This window comes from Panthera onca, chromosome A3, assembly GCF_046562875.1.
Source record: "Panthera onca isolate mPanOnc1 chromosome A3, mPanOnc1 haplotype 2, whole genome shotgun sequence".
Classification (NCBI taxonomy): Eukaryota; Metazoa; Chordata; class Mammalia; order Carnivora; family Felidae; genus Panthera; species Panthera onca.
In genome coordinates, this window is record NC_138341.1 from 122,063,350 (window position 1) to 122,084,174 (window position 20,825).

The 20,825-nt window shown below is 40.7% G+C and overlaps 1 protein-coding gene across 12 annotated transcripts in view; it reads right to left on the reverse strand.

Annotated features, from left to right (window-relative positions):
- PTPRT (protein tyrosine phosphatase receptor type T) overlaps positions 1-20,825 on the reverse strand; it is a 1,077,107-nt gene that overhangs the window by 8,047 nt on the left and 1,048,235 nt on the right. For all 12 annotated transcript variants that reach the window (XM_060618029.3, XM_060617982.3, XM_060618020.3 and 9 more), the window contains 2 exons: positions 2,803-2,928; positions 1,776-1,939 (listed from right to left, as the gene is read on the reverse strand). In XM_060618029.3, coding sequence (XP_060474012.1) covers positions 1,776-1,939; positions 2,803-2,928 — 290 coding nt within the window. The remainder of the gene's footprint in view (positions 1-1,775; positions 1,940-2,802; positions 2,929-20,825) is intronic.

The window sequence follows — 20,825 nt, forward strand, 5'->3', positions numbered from 1 at the left end:
GTGTGTGTGTGTGTGTGTGTGTGTGTGTGTGTGTGTTTGTGTGTGTCTGGTTTTCCTGACATGTGCATACACCACCTATTTGAAAGAGGGGAACAATGAACAATAGCTGGTTTTGAAAAGACTGAACTTGATTCTGAAGTCAGTAAGGTGTTTTCAATGGGCTCCAGACATATTTACTCTAAAAAGGGAAGAGCTCGCTCCCATCTCCTCTGACACATTTTAAGAGAGTTGAGTCCTCTCAGTCACTTTCCCCCAACCCTCCACATTCTGAGCAGCAAAGGGAATAGTTGCCAGTCATATGTTCCACACATGGCTGTTACAGCTACAGAGGTGCCCTGGGTCCGAGATCTTTGCAGAATCCTTCTCGGAGGTCACTCTATATTCTTAGGGTAGACTCCAACACAGGCTCTGAAGTAACTGTCTTTATAACATTTGCATATTTGCTACCATGATGTCATGAATCTGTATGTTGGAAGATAACTTGTGTTTGTTCTCTAAATATTTAATGACAAAGCACGATAGGGTCTTAAGATGACCTATTTTAACATATGCACTGGGCAGATGAGGTAACTGAAGCTCACTCAGTTAACTAACTTTCTTGATGACAGCCTGTCAGCCACAGTCCCCTAAGGGTCCTGACCTCCACCTGGCATTATGACATCAAGGTCTATTTGGGAAACTCTGTCCCCAGCTTTGCCTATTCTGAGATAGGTGGTAAAGGTTACAGTGTACCCCAGTAATGGACATATCAGCACAGCTGTGAGCCCACTGTGCCATGGGAAACAGTATTTCCAGGGCCCTTCACACCCATCGATCAACCCCTCAGGGGCATTGCCTTCCCTTCAGGCTCTCTGTGTCCCTGTGTTCCCAGTACGCCCATAGCAAGAGATGCCCCTGAAGGAGGACACGGCTGATGAGTCCTTTGGTTTACTCAGAGGCAGTGTGGGTTAACAGCATATTGACTTGCATGTCGGTGGATTCAGATCAAAGCCCCTCACTTAACTACCCAATCTCTCACCCCTCCTGTGCCTCAGTTTTTCACTATAGCATGGTAATATCTACCTTGTAGATGGTATTTTAATTTTAAAATTCATTTAAAATATCTGGCATCAAACTCAATCAACACATTCCCTTTCTTCTTTTCCTCCTTTAGGAAATAATTGGAGGATCTAGTCAGTGGAACCCCCTCTGTCCTAGATTTCTAGTGACTAAGAGGACACATCATGCCTCTTGTTGGGGATTGGGACTTCTCTCCCCATTAAGAGTGATATGGATGGGCACCTGGGTGGCTCAGTCAGTGTCCGACTTCAACTCAGGTCATGATCTCGCGGTTTGTGAGTTGGAGCCCTACATCGGGCTCTGTGCTGACAGCTCAGAGCCTGGAGCCTGCTTCAGATTCTGTGTCTCCTCCTCTCTCTGTCCCTCCCATGCTTATGCTGTCTCTCTCTGTCTCTGTCTCTCAATAATAAATAAACATTAAAAAATTAAAAAAGAGTGATATGGAGTGGCCTGCCCACTCCCTATGTCTATGAAAGTTTACCAGGTTCTGTATCAATGACGTGTCATATAATCTTAATTCAGGACAACAAACTGGCAACCCCAGTCCATGAAAGGTTATATTTCCTTGAACACCTGCCCCTTGGCCTTTGAGAGATGTTGAGAGGTGGTATGGCTAGGCGTGCCTGTGGCTGGTGCTTGTGGGCAGTGGCATCCTCAAGGATAGACGCCCTGTCACCACCACCCTGCTGCCCCAGAGGCCCCACCACGGTACTCACAGGCAGTGGACCACAGTGCGGCCCTCCCTCCCGTCATACTGCTCCTGCCACTTCTCTAGCCGGCGGACCACTTTGAGCAGAGAGCGCTTAGAGGGGGGCGTGTCACGGTAGGCGGGCCAGCCAATGTACTGGAGGTGCTGGACTATGCGGTACCCATCCTGAGGCTGAAAGCGGAGAAGCTGTTAGGGCTGTGCTTCTGGGGATGCAGACCCTTCAGTTACCCTGGGGGCTGCAGCACTGCAGTGGAAGACAGACTAAATGGGCTGTATGCCATGTCATCACAGTCTGTCTCTCCCCATTCTCATCCTTACACCTTTGTGCACACTAATTCTCCTGCCATGACTTCCCTGCATGCCCCTCTACCTGCAAAACTACTCAGTTTCCAAAACCCAATTCAAATGTCCCTTTCTATAGGAAAAGCCTTCCCTGACTCACCCCACTGGGCAGAATTTGTCTCTCTCCCTGAGGTTCACGTGCCAGAACATATCTCATGTTCCCACTGGACAGTGAACTGAGGAAGAGACACAGTTCTGTTCACCCCAGGGCCCCAGTAAAGACCAAAGTCTTCATTACCCATTTCATAGACTACTGATCTGCCCTTCCCACCCAATACTTCTCTACCTAGCCAGTGAATTTCCCCATGGAAGCAACTAATTATTTTTCATCTTGGTGTTCTTCAGGTCTAGCCCAAAGCCTACTGGATCCAATCAAAGGCTGCATCAACTCATGCCAACATAGTGCGACACAGCGGGGAAGCACTAATTCCTGAGAAGTTTTGACTACACGGCAGCAAGTGTGTCGGAAACAGGCAGATGGCAGGCTGGGTGTCTCCCCATGCATGTCTGAGTGCTGGAGCCATGGTTGGGTCTGGAGCCGGAATCGGCAGAGGCACTGCTTCCCCAAAGTTGGGATTATCAGGAGAGTACAGCACAGACTCCTGGCTGGTGTGTGTCATCTTCTCCCACTAGCCCTCATCTGTTTTGGGGTGGGGGAGCAGCACAGGAAGTGATAGTGGACATCCATTTACCCGAGCCATGTTACAGATGCGGAATATTCTGTGGATGATGTCCTCATCGATGTCTGCAGACACGAACTCCACCTGGATGGGCCCATAGCATCCAGAGGTCTTCTCAGGCCAGTACTGCATACAGAGCTGGGGCAAGGGAGAGATCAGAGGGAGAGGTCAAGGAGGGTTGGGGGGTGCTGATCTCATTTACCACCAAGCCTTTCTTATTGCCTTCAGGAAACACTGGCTAGAAGTATTAGAGTATTAGGTGGGAAATGGTGATCCTGCCTGTGATCTTTCCTATTTTTCTGGAATTGAGTTAGAACCTACAGCTGAGAGCAAAAGGCAATGCAATGGTTGCCCTTTAACCAGACAGTGGCTTTCAGCCAGAAGTTGTTTTGTCAGCTAAGGGACATTTGGCAGTGTCTGGAGACACCTTTAATGGTCACACCTGGGGGTTGCTATGGGCATTTAGTGCATAGAGGCCAGGATGCTGCTAACCATCCTACGGTGTGCGTGATTGTTCTGAGTGCGATCTGGCCCCACATATCAATAGAGCAGAGATTGAGAAACCCTAGTCTGAGATCCTAAATTGTTCCCTATGTTTATAGTGCCATCAAGGAGAGACAGATAATTTATTCCCTGGTATCTGTGGAGCTGTTACGTGACTTTAGTTGGGAAAAGAATATTCAGGTAGGTGGCGGGTATTGTGGCTCAGAGAGGCACAAAGCTTCCTCAAATCCCCAGTTTCTAAGGGGCATGGAGATGGACCCTGTCCAGGTCTACAGGCCCATGGTTGGGGCTCAGATGGAAGCTAAGATTGCAGCTGCAGGCTTGTTGGGGACCACCCCAGTGTGGACAAAGAGGTCATTTGTTAGACCATTGGCAAGGTATTGGAAAATGTACCCGAGGCTCATAAAGACCCACCATGTCTTCTGAGAGCAGGTTGGGATCAAGTCTTTCATCAGTGGGGTCTGCCACAGCCTACATCGAGCTTGTAGACAAGGAGCTAGATTGACAGGTGACCCATGGGACTCCGATGGCCCCCTACAGCCACCACGGATGCAGGATTTTCATGAAAACAATCCTTCTCCCTTTTGTTGAGAGAGAACAGCCAACTCTCCCTGGGCAGTCATGTGCAAAAACATCTTTTATTCTATTCTTCCTCCAGAACTAGAACCAGAATGGAAGAGCAGGGAGGAAGGAGGATGTAGGAGAGAGAAAAGAACCCAACCTCCAGATTGGGAATAACATGTTCAAATGATGGCCTACAGGCTAAACCTGGCCAGTTGGCTGAATTTGTAAATACAGTTTTATTGAAACACATCCATAATTACTAATTTACATATTGTCTATGGTTGTTGTCAAGCCACAATGGCAGATTTGAGTAGTTGAGAATACCCTGCATAACCTAAAATAGACTTCAAAACCACAAATATTTCCTTTTTTGTCCTTTATAGAGAAAGTTTGCCAACTCTTGACCTTCATTGTTGTTCTAAGGATAAAGGAGATGATACATGTGAAGAAAGCCCTCAGCACCGTGCCAGGCGTGGAATAAGCATCTGCTAAATTCCAGTGATTTGCATTATTCCGGAACCTATCAGTATCCAGCAAACACAACCACCATAATAATAGCTAACCTATACGTTTGAAGTACTCTTTTTATCATTTCCTTTAAATAGCCAAGACTAGCAAGGCTAGGTTTCACAATGCAATGGTGCCTTGCTTTCCCATCCCCACTGCAGGTTAATTGAGCATATTCAGTGTGTGTGTGTGTGTGTGGCGGTGGTGGAGGGGGTGGGACAGTTATCTGCTGAGCTGTGCAATAATGACAAATCCATAATTTGAACTTTATTTCTCTTTGCCATTGGCTCTTCTGGCTTGCAACCTTCACAGTAATGAGGGACTAGTAGAGATAAGTCGGTGGCTGGCCAAAGAAATCAGAATTAATCAGAACTGCCCATTAAAAAAAATAATAACCTTTATCACTTGCATTGAATTGAGTCTTGCCAGAGGTTGGCTGTGATCCTGACATGAGGTACATGGGTCCCAGGCTTCAGAGAAAGTCTATTACCCCCAATATTTTCAGTCCAGAGAGAAGGTGGAATGATTTGTCTCTATTAATAAGATTTCCAGACCAATTTCTCAAGCTAATAGGTTCTACTGTGCCTCAAACAAGACTCCTATATTTTGGGACACCTCTCTACATTTGATTTTCCAGGTCACTTTCCCATAATGCCCAGAGGGCTGGGGAAGGTTGCAGGGTCCTTCTAATCCTAAATCGGAGCCATCCTGTCACTTAAGGTCCTTAATTCGTGAGACCACAGCAGCACCGTGACATCCAGCTGGGTGATGTGTGGGCACATGTGGTGTTTGAGCTGCCAAACATCATCAGGTCTCCCCACAGCCCAGGATGTCGCACATAATCCAGCCATGGGAAGCAGGAGAAAGAAGAGAGGAAGCCAGTGTTCAGTTCCCAGTGACCTTTTAGGGCTCGGAAAGGATTCTACCAACAAGAATGTCCTCTTTTGTTTAGCTCAAGGCTGTCCTGGTGTCCAAGTGGTGGGATGGTGCCTCAGTACTGGTACTGCCATTTAGGTCTATGTACGCTGTGTAGCAAAACGTAGTGGGGCTCCTACTTGAAGTGCTCTGGGTTCAAATCCCAGCCCTGATGCCTTCCAGCTGAGTAACTTGGCCAAATCTTTTAGCTTCTCTGGGTTATGAGTGGCTGGGAATCATAATGTGTTACTTATCACGGGATATTTAGTGAATATTCAATAAATGTGAGCTACAGTTAGCAGGCAGTGTGTGTGTGTGTGTGGGGGGGTGGTTATTCAAAACAAGAGGGATAAACTGAGGGTTTTATTTCCCCCCTCTACTTAGTATCCTTTATGAAAATTTCTCCTTAGGATAATAGCCATACGACTGCCCTTGTGAAAATTCCTGATCAGCCAGCTTGGGGTAGCAGTGGTGTGGGCAGTATCCTGGGCATGGGGACACTGCTCTACATGTCAAAGGAGAGAGAGCTGTGGGTTGTTATTAAAAGGGACCTGGGAGATGACAAAGTTTGGGAGCATAGGAGAGCCAGTGAAAGGGTGGAAGGTGGATCACTGTTTCATGTAACCCCCCAAACTCCTAAATATTCAGTAAATTGATAACATGTACAGTGCTCAATGCACATGGATTTCTTGTAGAAACCAGTGAAGAATTGAACTTTGCTCCCTGGGAAACATGGAAATGGAGCAGAGGCCACATATGTGAACTGAGGAACCTGAGCGTGAGCACGTAAATACCAGTGATTTACAGAACTCTTGGGGAGGGAGGCTTATGGTTTCTTTTTTTTCTTAAGCTAACAATTAGTATTTTATTATTTAAAAATTTTTTATTTTAATTAGCATTAGTTAACATAGTGTTCTGTGAGTTTCAGGTGTACGGTATGGTGGTTCTGCTCTTCTATCCATCACCCAGTGCTCATTATGACGAGTGTACTCCTTAATCCCCATCACTTATTTCAACCATCCCTTCACCCTTCTGCCCTCTGGTGACCATCAATTTGTTCTCTGTAGATAAGAGTCTGCTTCTTGATTTGTCTTTCTTCGTTTTTTCCTTTTGCTGGTGTGTTTTTCTTCTTAAATTCCACATGTGAGTGAAGTCATATGGCAATTGCCTTTGTCTGACTTATTTCACTTAGCATAATACTCTGTAGCTCCATCCATGTTGTTGCAAATGGCAAGATTTCATTCTTTTTTATGGCTGGATAATATTCCATTGTGTGTGTGTGTGTGTGTGTGTGTGTGTGTACACACACCACATGCTTATCCATTCTTCAATCGATGGAAACATTGGCTACTGCAAATAATGCTGCTGTAAACATAGGGGTGCATGTATCCTTCTGAATGGGTGTTTTTATAGTTTTTGGGTAAATACCCAGTAGTGCGATTGCTGGATCATAAGATAGTTCTATTTTTAAGTTTCTGAGGAAAATCCATACTGTTTCCCACAGTGGCTGCACTAGTATGTATTCCAACAGTGCAAGAGGGTTCTCCTTTCTCCACATTCTCAGCCACATCTGTTGTATCTTGAGTTCTTGATTTTTTCCATTCTGACAGGTGTGAGGTGTAGCTCATGGTAGTTTGGTATTTCTCTGATGATAAGTGACAATGAGTGTCTTTTCATGTATCTGTTGGCCATCTGGATGTCTTCTTTGGAGATATGTCTGTTCATGTCTTCTGCCCATTTTTAAATTGGATTATTGTTTTTGGGGGGTTAGGTTTTCTAAATTCTTTACATGTTTTGGATACTAATTCTTTATTGGGTATGTAATTTGCATGTATCTTCTCTAATCCCATTGGTTGCCTTTTAGTTTTGTTGATTGTTTCCTTCCCTGTGCAGAAGCCTTTTATTTTGATGTAGCCCCAATAGTTAATTTTTGCTTTTGTTTGCCTTGCCTCAGGAGATACATCTAGAAAGAAGTTACAGTTGATGTCAAATAAGTTGTTTGTGTTCTCCCTTAAGATTTTTATGGTTTCCTGCCTCACATTTAGATATTTACTCCATTTTGAATTTATTTTTGTGTATGGTGTAAGAAAGTGGTCCAGTTTTCCCAACACCATTTGCCAAAGAGACTTTTTCCCATTGGATATTCTTTCCTGCTTTGTTGAAGATCAATAGACCATATAGTTGTGGGTTTATTTCTGGATAGTCTATTCTATTCCATTGGTCTGTGTATCTATTTTTATATAAGTTCCATACTGTTTTGATTATTACAGCTTTGTTTATAACTTAAAGTCCAGAGTTGTGATGTCCCCAGCTTTGCTTTGCTTTTTCAAGACTGCTTTGGCTATTTGGGTGGAGTCTTTTGTGGCTCCATACAAATTTTAGGATTGTTTGCTCTAGTTCTGCGAAAACTGCTGTTGGTATTTTGATAGGGATTGCATTAAATGTGTACATTGCTTTGGATAATATAGATGTTTTAACAATAATTGTTTTTCCAATCCATGAGCATGGAATGTTTTTCCATTTCTGTGTGTCAGTTTCTTTCATGACTGTTTTATAGTTTTCGGAGTACAGCTCTTTCAGCTCTTTGGTTAGATTCATTCCTAGGTATCTTATTGTTTTGGGTGCAATTGTAAATGGGATTGTTTTCTTAATTTTTTTCTGCTGCTCCATTATTGGCGTATAGTAATGCAAGGGATTTCTGTACATTGATTTTGTATCCTGTGATTTTACTGAATTTTTAAATCAGTTCTAGTAGTTTTTGGTGGGGTCTTTTGGGTTTTCTATATATCATATCATGTCATCTGCAAATAGTGAAAGTTTTCCTTCTTCCTTACTGATCTGAATGCCTTTTATTTCCTTCTGTTGTCTGATTGCTGTGGCCAGGACTTACAGTCCTACACTGAATAAAAATGGTGACAGTGGACCTCCTTGTGTTGTTCCTGGCCTTAGGGGAAAAGCTCTCAGGTTTTTCCCACTGAGGATGATGTTATCTATGGGTTTTTCAAATAAGGCCTTTATGATGTTAAGGTATGTTCTCTCTAAACCTACTTTGTTGAGGGTTTTAATTATGAATGGATGTGATACTTATCAAATGCTTTTTCTGTGTCTATTGAAATGCTCAAATAAACTGAGGGTTGATGGGGGGTGGGAGGGAGGGGAAAGTCAGTGATGGGCAATGAGGAGGGCACCTGTTGGGATGAGCACTGGGTGTTGTATGGAAATCAATTTGACAATAAATTTCATATTAAAAAAATGGTCATATGGTTCTCATCCTTTCTCTTATTGATCACATCAATTGACTTGTGAATATTATACCATGTTTGCAACCCGGGATTAAATCTCGCTTGATCGTGGTAAATGATTTTTTAATGTATTATCAGATGCAGTTTGCTAGTAGTATTTTGTTGAGGATTTTGGCATCTATGTTAATTAGGGATATTGGCCTGTAGTTCTCTTTTTTAGTGGAGTCTTTATCTGGTTTTGGTATCAGTTTAATACTGGCCTGATAGAATGAATTTGGAAGTTTTCCTTTCCTTTCTTCCTTTCTTATTTTTCTGAAAAGTTTAAGAAGAATAAGTATATTCCTTTAAACATTTGGTAGAATTTGCCTATAATGCCATCTGGTTCTGGACTTGTGTTTGTTGGTAATGTTTTGATTACTGATTCAATTTCTTTGCTGGTCTGTTCAAATTTTCTATTTCTTCTTCTTTCAGTTTTGGGTTTCTAGGAATTTATTCATTTCTTCTAGGTTGTCCAATTTGTTGGCATATAGTTTTTCATAATATTCTGAGTGTGTGTCTGTCATATGTATGTTTGTTATTTCTACTCTCATTTCTGATTTTATTTATTTGGGTCCTTTATTTCCCTTGATAAGTCTGGCTAGAGGTTTATTGATTTTATTGATTTTTTCAAAGAACTAGATCCTGGTTTCATTGATCTGTTCTATTGCTTTTTTTTTTTTTTTTTTTTTTTGGTTTTTTGTTTTTAGTTTCTGTATCATTTATTTCTGCTGTAATCTTTATTATTTCCTTCCTTCTGATGTTTTAGGTTTCATTTGCTTTTTTTCTAGTTGCTTTAAGTGTGAGTTTAACTTTCTGAGATTTTTCTTGCTTCTTGAGATAAGTCTAGCTTGCTATAAACTTCCCTCTTAGAACTGCTTTTGAAGTATCCCAAAGGTTTTGGACCATTATGTTTTCATTTTGTTTCAGTGTACTTTTTGATTTCTTCTTTGATTTGTTGGTTGACTCATTCATTGTTTTATTAGTATGTTATTTGACCTCCATGTATTTGTGATATTTCCAGATTTTTACTTGTGGTTGACGTAGTTTCATAGCATTGTGGTCAGAAAAGATGCATGGCAGGACTTTTACCTTCTTGAATTTTTTGAGTATGGTTTTGTGGGCTAATATGTGATCTATTCTGGAAATGTTCTACATGTATTTGAAAAGAATGTGTATTCTGCTGTTTTAGAATGGAATGTTCTGAATATATCTGTTAAATCCATCTGTTCCAGTATGTCATTCAAAGCTATTGTTTCCTTCTTGATGTTTGTTTAGATCTGTCCACTGATGTAAGTGGGGGATGTTAAAGTCCCCTACTATTATTTTATTATTATCAATTATTTCCTCTATATTTGTTATTAACTGTTTTATGTATCTGGGTGCTCCCACATTGAGCATGTATATTTATAATTGCTATATCTTCTTGTTAAATCGTCTCTTTTATTATTATATAGTGTCTCTTCTTTGTCTCTTGTTATAGTCTTTGTGTTAATGTCCATATTGTCCAAAGTAAGTATTGCTACTCTGGCTTTCTTTTGATATCCACTTGCATGATAGATGTTTCTCCATCCCCTCACTTTGAATCTGCTGGTGTCTTTAGCTCTAAAATGAATCTCTTATAGGCACTTTTTATCCACTCTGTTACCTGTGTCTTTTGATTGGAGCATTTAGTTCCTTTACATTCAAAGTAATTACTGATATGTATTTATTGCCATTTTATTACTTGTTTTGTGTTTTTTTCTGAAAATTTTCTCTGCTCTTCGTGTTTTGCTTATTTTCATTAGTGACAATTTAGATTTCTTTGTCTACTCTTTATAGGTTTATTAGTGGTTTTTGATATAGTTAAATTAGGTTTGTATACAGCTTCTGCATATAGCAGTCTGTATTAAGTTGATGGTCATTTAAGTTTGAATCCATTCTTTTCCTTCTTCCCCACGTTTCAGGTATATGGTATTATATTTTATATTCTTTTTTTGAGTTACTTGACTTTTTTTTACAGAAATATTAATTTCACTGGCTTTGTGTTTCTTATGTTTATACTGTCATTTTTGGTCTCTCCTTTCCACTCAAAGAGTCCCCTGTAATATTTTTTGCATGGCTGCTTTAGTGGTCTCAAACACCTTTAGTTTTTGTTTGTCTGGGAAATTCTATCTCTCCTTCTGAGATAGATTCTGAATGATATCCTTGCTGGATAGAATATTCTTGGCTGCAGATTTTTTCCCATTTAACACTTCAAATATATTATGTCACTCCCTTCTGGCTTGCAAAGTTTCTGTGAAAAATCTCCTGCTAGCCTTATGGGTTTTCCTTTGTAAGTTACTGACTTTGTTGCTTAAAAATTTTTTCTTTATCACATTTTGCAAGTTTAATTACTTGGTGTGGATATGCTTTTGTTGATTTTTCATGGGAGTTCTCTGTGCCTCCTAGATCTGGATATCTGTTTCCTTCCCAGATTAGGGAAGTTTTCAACTGTTATTTCTTTAAATAAACTCTCTGCCCCTCTTCTCTCTCTCTCCTTCTTCTGGGACTCCCATAATATGAATATTATTATGTTTGATGAAGTCATCTCTCTAAGTCTATTTCTGTTTTGTGTAATTCTTTCTTTCGTTCAGCCTGATTACTTTCTAGTTGTCTTCTAAGTCTTTAATACGTTGCTCTCCTTCTTCCATCCTGTTGTTCATTCTATCAGGTGTGTTTCTCATTCCATTTATTTAGCCCTTTATCTTTGCCAAGTTTTTTCTTATCTCTTTGTTAAGGGTCTCACTGATGTCCTCCACTCTTTTCTCAAATCAAGTGAGTATCCTTTTGTTCATTGCGTTAAATTTTCTATCAGTCGTCATGTTACTTATATCTGTTTCACTTAGATCTCTGCCTGTGGCCTTGTCCTGTTATTTCACTGGGGATAAATTTCTATTTTCTCTACCACTTTGTGCCTGTTTCTGTGTATTAAAGCCAACTGTGTCTTCTGCTCTTGAAAGTAGTGAATTTATGAAGAGGAGGTCCTGGAGTACCCTGTAGTACAGTGTCCCCTGTTCACTAAAAACTGACACTTCAGCAACGAGGCACTACTTATACCTTACTGTTGTGTCTGAGTCACTCTTCCTTTCAGTGAAGTTGTCTGCACTGACTCTGCCTGTTTTGGGCTGTGCTTGCTCTCTGTGGTGTTTGTGGGACCCAGGAAGGCCAGCTCCAAGGGGGCTTGCTGCTGGGGAAATTGGGAGCAGGATAGTGGTATTATCAAAGTTTTTTCTGGGCCACCAGTTCTATGCCAGATCCCCTGAAACACTGTCGGCTTGTGGCTGCATGCTGGGGCTGGTAGGGGCTGTGAGTCAGGGCTGCCAGGGGTGCGAGGCTGGGAGCAGCTGGGTCTGGTGCATGATGGTGGCTGTGGGTATGTGGCCAGGTGTGTCATGAAATGGCAGCTGGGGGCATGGCAGATGTGCGTGGTACACTGAGGCAGCTGTGCACCCATTGGCTGCTTAGGGCACACGTGCAGCTTTAACAAAATTTGCCCTGAGCCCAAGGCAGAGGCTAGCAGTCTTGGAGTGGGTGAGCCTTCAGGAGAACTCATGGGTGTGTTTCATTGCCAAAGGGTCAGGCAGATGTATCTGTGCATCCCTGCCTCTTGCAGGTGGCTCTGTATTTATGCTAGGAGGCAGGGGAGGAACATGGTGACTGCCAGCTCCCTTGCCTTCAGAGAATTCCAACAATACACTCTTAAATCAGTATGAACAGGTCTTCTGGTGTTTGTCCTGGTGTTGTATAAACTGCTGCTTTTATGTTGCTTTTCTCTGTAGGCTGCTATTTCTTTAAGGGCGGTGACCCAGCTTTCATTCACTGTCCTGCTTTGCCCAGTGCTGAGTCAGTTGACTTTTAAAACTCTAGGCTCCAGGTAACCATTGCTTTTATAAACTCACAGAATTTAGCCCCTCTGGTTTTTAAAGCCAAACATTAGTCTTCCTCATGTGAACTCCCTGGTTCAAGGGCTCATTTCTCTCCTCTGCACACATAGCTCATTCCCTCCTGTGGGCCACATCCCTTTACCTTTCTGACCTTTCTAACCTTTCAGATGCAGCTTCTTATCTATAGTTGTGGAGTTTGTTCTGCCAGTCTTCATATCACTCTCTGGTTTGTTGACTTGGGATGTGAGTGATATCTAATTGAAATGTGGGATAGGGTGAGGTCAGGGTCCTCCTACTTTTTCATCTTCCCAAGCTCCAAGGAGACATGTGGTTTCTTCCAAAGATTCCAGGAGGTCCTGGAAAATGGGGGGATTCAAGGAGGCCGACTTAGCTCTAAGAACACGAGAACACAGCTAACCTGGGGCTGCATGAGCATTCAATGCAACTTTGGCATTTTTTAAAATTTAGTTGAAAACCTTTTGAAGAGGCTTTTTCCAAGAATAGGTTTCAATCCTCTAGCCTAGAGTCTGGATCAATGGCCCTTTCCCACATCATGTCCTGGCCCCTCCCTCCTCCTTTTCTCACCCAACAGCCTGGGGAGGGATGGTTTAGAGGGGAGGGCTTCACTACTGCAAAAACGCACAGTGTGTTGCTTATCACATCTGGAACAGGAAGCCAGTCCAGTTGCAGCATATGATCTAGAAATGCCCATGCTTCTTCCAGAAAAGCAGAGGGACTTTTGCTATTTATTGTTAGAACAAGTTAAACCAAGCATGTGTGGACAGCCCTGGAGCAGCTGCCATACATTATTCCACCTAGTGATCTCCATAGCTCTTTGGGCCATGAAAAGATGTCCTTTGGGAGTGCAAGTTCACACGTGAAATATAACAAATGTGGAGGTACCCTCACGGTTGAACATCATTTTCTTGCTGATGGAATCAGAAAGCTAGTTAGTTGCTGGAATAAACACACTCTGATGAGTTGAATGAAAACTACCATATGGGCCTATTTTTGGAATAAACAATTTAAAAGCACATTGTAGTGCACCTTAGTTATGCCTTTTGTTAATTAAACAATACTTTGATAAAATGGAAAGGCCAGTAATATCACACAGCTTCAGAAATGAAAAATTCTACTTATCAAGCTTATCAAGGTTCATAGTAGGGGAAATCAATCCTGGGCCACTTGAAGATGTAGTTGAATTAGTATTTCTAAGAAATAATATGAAAGTCACCTGAATTAGTTATAAGATTCAGATCAGTGATTATAAAATTCCTTTAAAGAGATTCTATTAAGAACCAAAACATATAATTGGCCAGGTGAGGAAGAGAGAGGGTGAGGTGGCAGGTAAAAAGCAAGGGAGAGAGAAAGGCACATCGTTGGTGACCAAAGCGTATCTTTCTCAATTCTGCCTCTCAACAGCCCCCAAGGGTGAATAATTTAATCCCCATGCAGTGGGGGAACTTTCTTATGACAGTTGCGTCGGAATCTGTTCTCAGGGTAGGAGTTTAGGAGAATATGTACAGAGGATGGTAGAATGAGGGGATGTCAAAGGCTCAGGGCAGGCTTGAGAAAGAGGTATTAAAGAAAGCACTCAGGCAGGACTTATGGGGAAGATGTTGGAGTAGGAGGACCCTAAGCTCACTTCATCCCATGGATACAACTAGATAACACAACAGTGCAAATAATGCAAAAAATAACCTGAAGACTGGAAGAACAGATTCCACAACTAAATGTAGAGAAGAGGCAACATTAAAGAGGGTAGGAAGGGTGGAGCTGTGGTGGGGAGCTAAACCAACTCATGGGCCATCCTTGGGAGGGAGGGAGTTGTGGGTGAGGAGAGGGGAGGAAAAAAACTATCACAACAGAGCTTGCACAGGGAAGGTGAAGCCCCATAACATTTGGCTTTGAAACCAAAGGGGGTGAATTTTGTGAGTTCTTACAACTAGGGGGACTTAGAGCCTGGAATTTTAAAATCAGCAGGCTTGGCTCTGGGAGAGTCAAGGAGGGCATTAGGAAGCAAAGTCTCCATGCTTAAAGAGATAGCATAACAGCCCACAGAGATCCAGCCTAGAAGCAGCAGTTTGAAAAATGCCAGGGGCATATGGGTGGGAGAGTTATTTACTCATTTCAGAGGGTGTCCCAGAGGGGAGGATTCACAGGGAGACTCCTCCAGAAACAAAAGAGCTGGCAGGTGCCAATTTCCTCCCCTGCCCCCCAGCATAATCACATGGCTACCTGCGGGAACCAGCACAGCACCCACGTTAACTACCTACCTTGCTTACACCAAGCCCTGCTCTCCTTTGCTTTGGCGGATCTGTCCTTTCCAGTCATATTTGCCTGAGCCTTGATGCTTGGGCTGCTCCCTGAGAATACCTTGCAAAGCTTGCCAACACTACATCTTCTGACTGTGCACTTTGCAGGGACTCAGTCCTGGCAGTGATAGGGCAGCAGCTGGTAACCTCTCACAGAGGACACATGCACCTTGTTAAAACTGCATGCCTCACCCTGCATGCTTTGTGGGGTGGCCCCAGCCACTCTGGTCTCAGCAGTGGAGGCACATCTCCTCTCTCAAAGGACAGTGCCACCTTTTTAAAAGTGCTTGCCCCAGCACTACTTTCAAGAACAGGAGACACAGCTAACATTCCTAACACACAGAAACAGACACAGAGAGTTAGAAAAAATGAGAGGAATGTGTCCCAAATGAAAGAGCAGGACAAAACCACAACAAGAGACCTAAGTGAAATGGAGATAAGTAATATGCCTAAATAGAGAATTTGAAGCACTGAACTTCAGAAAAGAGTGGAGGACATCAGAGACACTTTAACAATGAGATAAAGAACCAGAAGTGATGAACACAATAAATGAAATAAAAAAAACCCCATTAGATGGAATAAATAGCATGCAGGAAGAAGAATGAATTAGTGACCTGGAGGGCAGAGTCATGGAAAGTAATCAAGCTAAGCAGGTGAGAGAAAAAAAAATTATACAAAATGAAAAAAGACCTCAGGAACTCAGTTACTCCATCAAGCATAATAACAGGGACCTCAGAAGAGGGAGAAAATAGGGCAGAAAATTTATTTGAAGAAATAATATCTAGACCCAGGAGGCACAGTGATCCCCCAACAAAATCAACCCAAGGGGGACTATACCAAGACACATAGTAATTAAAATGGCAAAAAGTATTGATAAAGAAAAATAATTTTAAAGCAGCAAGACAAAAGTAGCCAGTAACTTACAAGGGAAAACCCATAAGTCTGGCAGGAGATTTTTCAACAGAAGTCTGCAAGCCAGAATAGAGTGGCATAATATATTCAAAATACAGAATGGGAAAAATTTGCATCCTGGAATATTCTAACCAACAAGGCTATCAGAATAGAAAGAGAGAGAAAGAGTTTCCCAGACAAACCAAAACTAAAGGAGCTCATGACCACTAAACCAGCCCTACAAGAAAATGTTAGAGTGGACTCATGTAGAAAGGAGAGACCATAAGTAAGAGTGAGTAGGAAGCACAAAAGCAGTGAAAATAAGTATATTGTAAAAATCAAAGGACTCACAAAATAAAAGGAAGTAAAGTATGATACCATATACCTAAAACATGGGGACGAGAGGAGTAAAGAATGGGTTCAAATTTAAACAACCATCAACTTAATATAACTACTATATGTAGAAGATGTTATATACATAATGGTAACCACAAATCAAAAATAAAAAGTAATCTGCAAAAAACAGAAAGGAAGTCAAATACATTATAAAAGAAAGCCAATTTATAGTGAGAGAAGAGAGCAAGGGAAGAAAGGAACAGAGAAAATATACAAAGCCAACCACAAAACAAATACGAAATGTTAATAAATACATCTATATCAATAATTACTTTGAATGCAAATGGACTAAACACTCAAAAGACACAGGGTGGTGGAAAGGATAAAAAACCTACTTATATGCTGCCTATAAGAGACTCGTTCTAGTCTTAAGACACCTGCAGATTGGGGGTCCTTGGGTGGCTCAGTCATTGGGCATCCAACTTCGGCTCAGGTCATGATCTCACCATTCATGAGTTTAAGCCCCATGTCGGGCTCTGTGCTGACAGCTCGGAGCCTGGAGCTTGATTTGGATTCTGTCTCCCTCTCTCTGTGCTCCTCCCCCACTTGCATTTTGTCTCTCTCTCTCTCAAAAACAAATAAACATTAAAAAATATATTTAAAAGACACCCGCAGATTGAAAGTGAGGGGATGAAGAAATATCTATCATGCAAATGGATATCAAAATAAAGCTGGAATAGCAATACTTATGTTGGACAAAATAGACTTTAAAACAGAGTCTGTGAAAAGAGACAAAGAAGAACACTATATAATAAAGGGGACAATCCAAGAAGATAACAGCAATTATATATATATATATATACATATATATATATATATATATATGTATATATATATGTATATATATATATATGTATATGTATATATATATGTGTGTGTGTGTGTGTGTGTGTGTGTGTGTATGCACACACACATATGTATATACACCAAATATGGAAGCACCCAAATATATAATTCAGTAACAAACACAAAGGAACTAATTGATGATAATACAATAACTCTAGGGGACTTTAATACCTTACTTACATCAATGGACAGATCATCCAAATGAACATCAACAAGGAAATGGGCTTGAATGACACACTAGACAAGATGGATCTAACAGATGTATTCAGAATATTCAATTCTAAAACAGAATATACAAGTGAACACGGAACATTATCCAGAATAGATCACATATTAGCCCAGAGAAACATACACAACAGATTCAAAATGATCTAAGTCTCACTATGCATGTTTTCTGACCACCAAGCTATGAAAGTAGAAATCAACCACAAGCAAAAATCTGGAAAGACCACAAGTACATGGAGGTTAAATAACATGCTACTAAACAATGAATGGGTCAACTGAGAAATCAAAGAAGAAATAAAAAAATACATGGAAACGTATAAAAATGAAAACAGTCTAAAACCCTTGGAATCTAGCAAAAGCTGTTCTAAAAGGGAAGCTAGAGAAATCTCAAATAACTCAATCTTATAACCTCAAGGAGCTAGAAAAAGAAGGAAAAAACCCAAATCCAAAAACTAGCAGAAGGAAGGAAATGATAAAGATTAGTGGAAGTAAATTATATAGAAACTAAAAAAAAAAAAAAAAAAAAAAAAAAAGCAGGAAAAGACCTCTCTGACCTCAGCCGCAGCAATTTCTTACTTGACACATCCCCAAAGGCAAGGGAATTAAAAGCAAAAATGAACTATTGGGACCTCATGAAGGTAAAAAGCTTCTGCACAGCAAAGGAAACAATCAACAAAACTAAAAGGCAACCAACGGAATGGGAAAAGATATTTGCAAATGACATATCAGACAAAGTGCTAGTATCCAAAATCTATAAAGAGCTCACCAAACTCCACACCCAAAAAACAAATAATCAGTGAAGAAATGGGCAGAAAACATGAATAGACACTTCTATAAAGAAGACATCCAGATGGCCAACAGGCACATGAAAAGATGCTCAACATCGCTCCTCATCAGGGAAATACAAATCAAAACCACACTCAGATAGATATCACCTCACGCCAGTCAGTGGCCAAAATGAACAAATCAGGAGACTATAGATGCTGGAGAGGATATGGAGAAATGGGAACCCTCTTGCACTGTTGGTGGGAATGCAAACTGGTGCAGCCACTCTGGAAAACAGTGTGGAGGTTCCTCAAAAAATTAAAAATAGACCTACCCTATGACCCAGCAGTAGCACTGCTAGGAATTTATCCAAGGGATACAGGAGTACTGATGCATAGGGGCACCTGTACCCCAATGTTTATAGCGGCACTCTCAACAATAGCCAAATTGTGGAAAAAGCCTAAATGTCCATCAACTGATGAATGGATAAAAAAATTGTGGTTTATATACACAATGGAGTACTACATGGCAATGAGAAAGAACGAAATATGGCCCTTTGTAGTAACGTGGATGGAACTGGAGAGTGTGATGCTAAGTGAAATAAGCCATACAGAGAAAGACAGATACTATATGTTTTCACTCTTATGTGGATCCTGAGAAACTTAACAGAAACCCATGGGGGAGGGGAGGGAAAAATAAGAAAAAAAAGAGGTTAGAGTGGGAGAGAGAGCCAAAGCATAAGAGACTCTTAAAAACTGAGAACTGAGGGTGTATGGGGGATGGGAGGGAGGGGAGGGTAGGTGATGGGCATTGAAGAGGGCATCTTTTGGGATGAGCACTGGGTGTTGTATGGAAACTAATTTGACAATAAATTTCATATAATCAAAAAAAATAAACTAAAAAAAAAAAGAAACCAAGAGCTGGTTCTTTGAAAAGATCAACAAAATTGATAAACCTCTAGCCAGACTTCTAAAGAAAAGGAAAAAAGAGGACTCAAACAAACTCAGAAGTGAATTGAAAGAGGAGAAATAACAAATGACACCACAGGAATACAAAGGATTATTAGAGAATATAATGAACAATTATATGCCAACAAATTGAACAATGTAGAAGAAATGGATAAATTACTAGAAACATGTAAACTGCCAAAACTGAAGCAGGAAGAAATAGAAAATTTGAACAGACCAGTTACCAGCCAGGAAATTGAATCAGTAATCAAAAACCTCCCAGCAAACAAAAGCCCAGGACTAGTGAATTGTACCAAACATTTAAAGCAGAGTTAATGTTTATTCTCAAACTGTTCCAAAAAATAGAAAAGGAAGGAAAACTTCCAAATTCACTCTATGAGGCCAGCATTACCTTGATACCAAAACCAGATGAAGACACTACCAAAAAGACTATTACAGGCCAATATCCCTGATTAACATAGATGCAAAAATTCTTAACAAAATGCTAGCAAACCAAATTCAACAATACATTAAAAAATCATTCACAGGGGTGCCTGGGTGGCTCAGTCAGTTAAGCATCTGACTCTTGATCTCCACTCAGGTCGTGATCTCACGGTTCATGGGTTTGAGCCCTCTGTTGGGCTCTATGCTGACAATGGAGCCTGCTTGGAATTCTCTCTCCCTCTCTCTGCCCCTACCCCACTTGTGCTCTTTCTCTCTCTCTCAAAATAAATAGACTTTAAAAAAAGCATTCACAAAGATCAAGTGGGATTTATTCCTGAGATGCAAAGGTGATTCAATATTTGCAAATCAATCAATGTGATACATCATACCAATAAGTGAAAGGAAGAAACAAGACAATTTCAGTACACACAGAGAAAACATTTGACACAATACAACATTTATTCAAGATAAAATCCCTCAACAAGGTTAGAGGGAACATACCTCAAAATAATAAAGGTCTTATATGAAAACCCCACAGCTAACATCATCCTCAATGGGGAAAACCTGAGAGCTTTTCCCTTAAGATCAGGAACAAGACAAGGCTATCCGTTCTCACCACTTTTATTCAACAAAGTACTGGAAGTCCTAGCCATAGCAATAAGACAAGAGAAAGGAATAAAATGGATCCAAATTGGTAAGGAAGAAGTAAAAATTTCACTATTTGCAGATGACATGATACTATATATAGAAAACCTAAAAGATTACACACACAAAAAAACAACCCCTACTAGAACTGATAACAATTCCACATGGTTGCAGGATACAAAATCAATGTACAGAAAGCCATTGCATTACCAAACATTAGTAGTGAAGCAGGAGAAAGAGAAATTAAGAAAACAATCCCATTTACAATGGCACCCAAAAATTAGATACCTAGGAATGAACCTAACCAAAGAGCTGAAAGACCTGTCATCTAAAAACCATAAAACACTCATGAAAGAAATTGATGATGAGCCAAAGAAACAGAAAGACATTCCATGTGCATGTAAGAAGAACAAATATTGTTAAACTACACATTTAATGCAATCCCTATCAAAATACCAAAGCAGTTTTCACAGAAGTAGAATAATCCTAAAATTTGTATGGAACCACAAAAGACTCTGCCTGAATAGCCAAAGCCCTCTTGAAAAAGCAAAGCAAAGCTGGAGATATCCTGTCTCTGGACTTCAAGTTATATTATAAAGCTGTAGTAATCAAAACAATGTGGTACTGGTTCAAAAACAGATGTATAGATCAATGTAACAATAGAAAATCTAGAAGCAAACCCACAATTATATGGATAATTGATCTTCAACAAAGCAGGAAAGAATATTTAATGGCAAAAAAGGCAGTCTCTTCAACAAATGGTGTTGGGAAAACTGGACGGTAACATGCAGAAGAATGAAACTAGACCACTCTCTTACACCATATACAAAAATAAATTAAAAATGGATTAAATATCTACATTTGATACTGGAAACCATAAAAATCCTA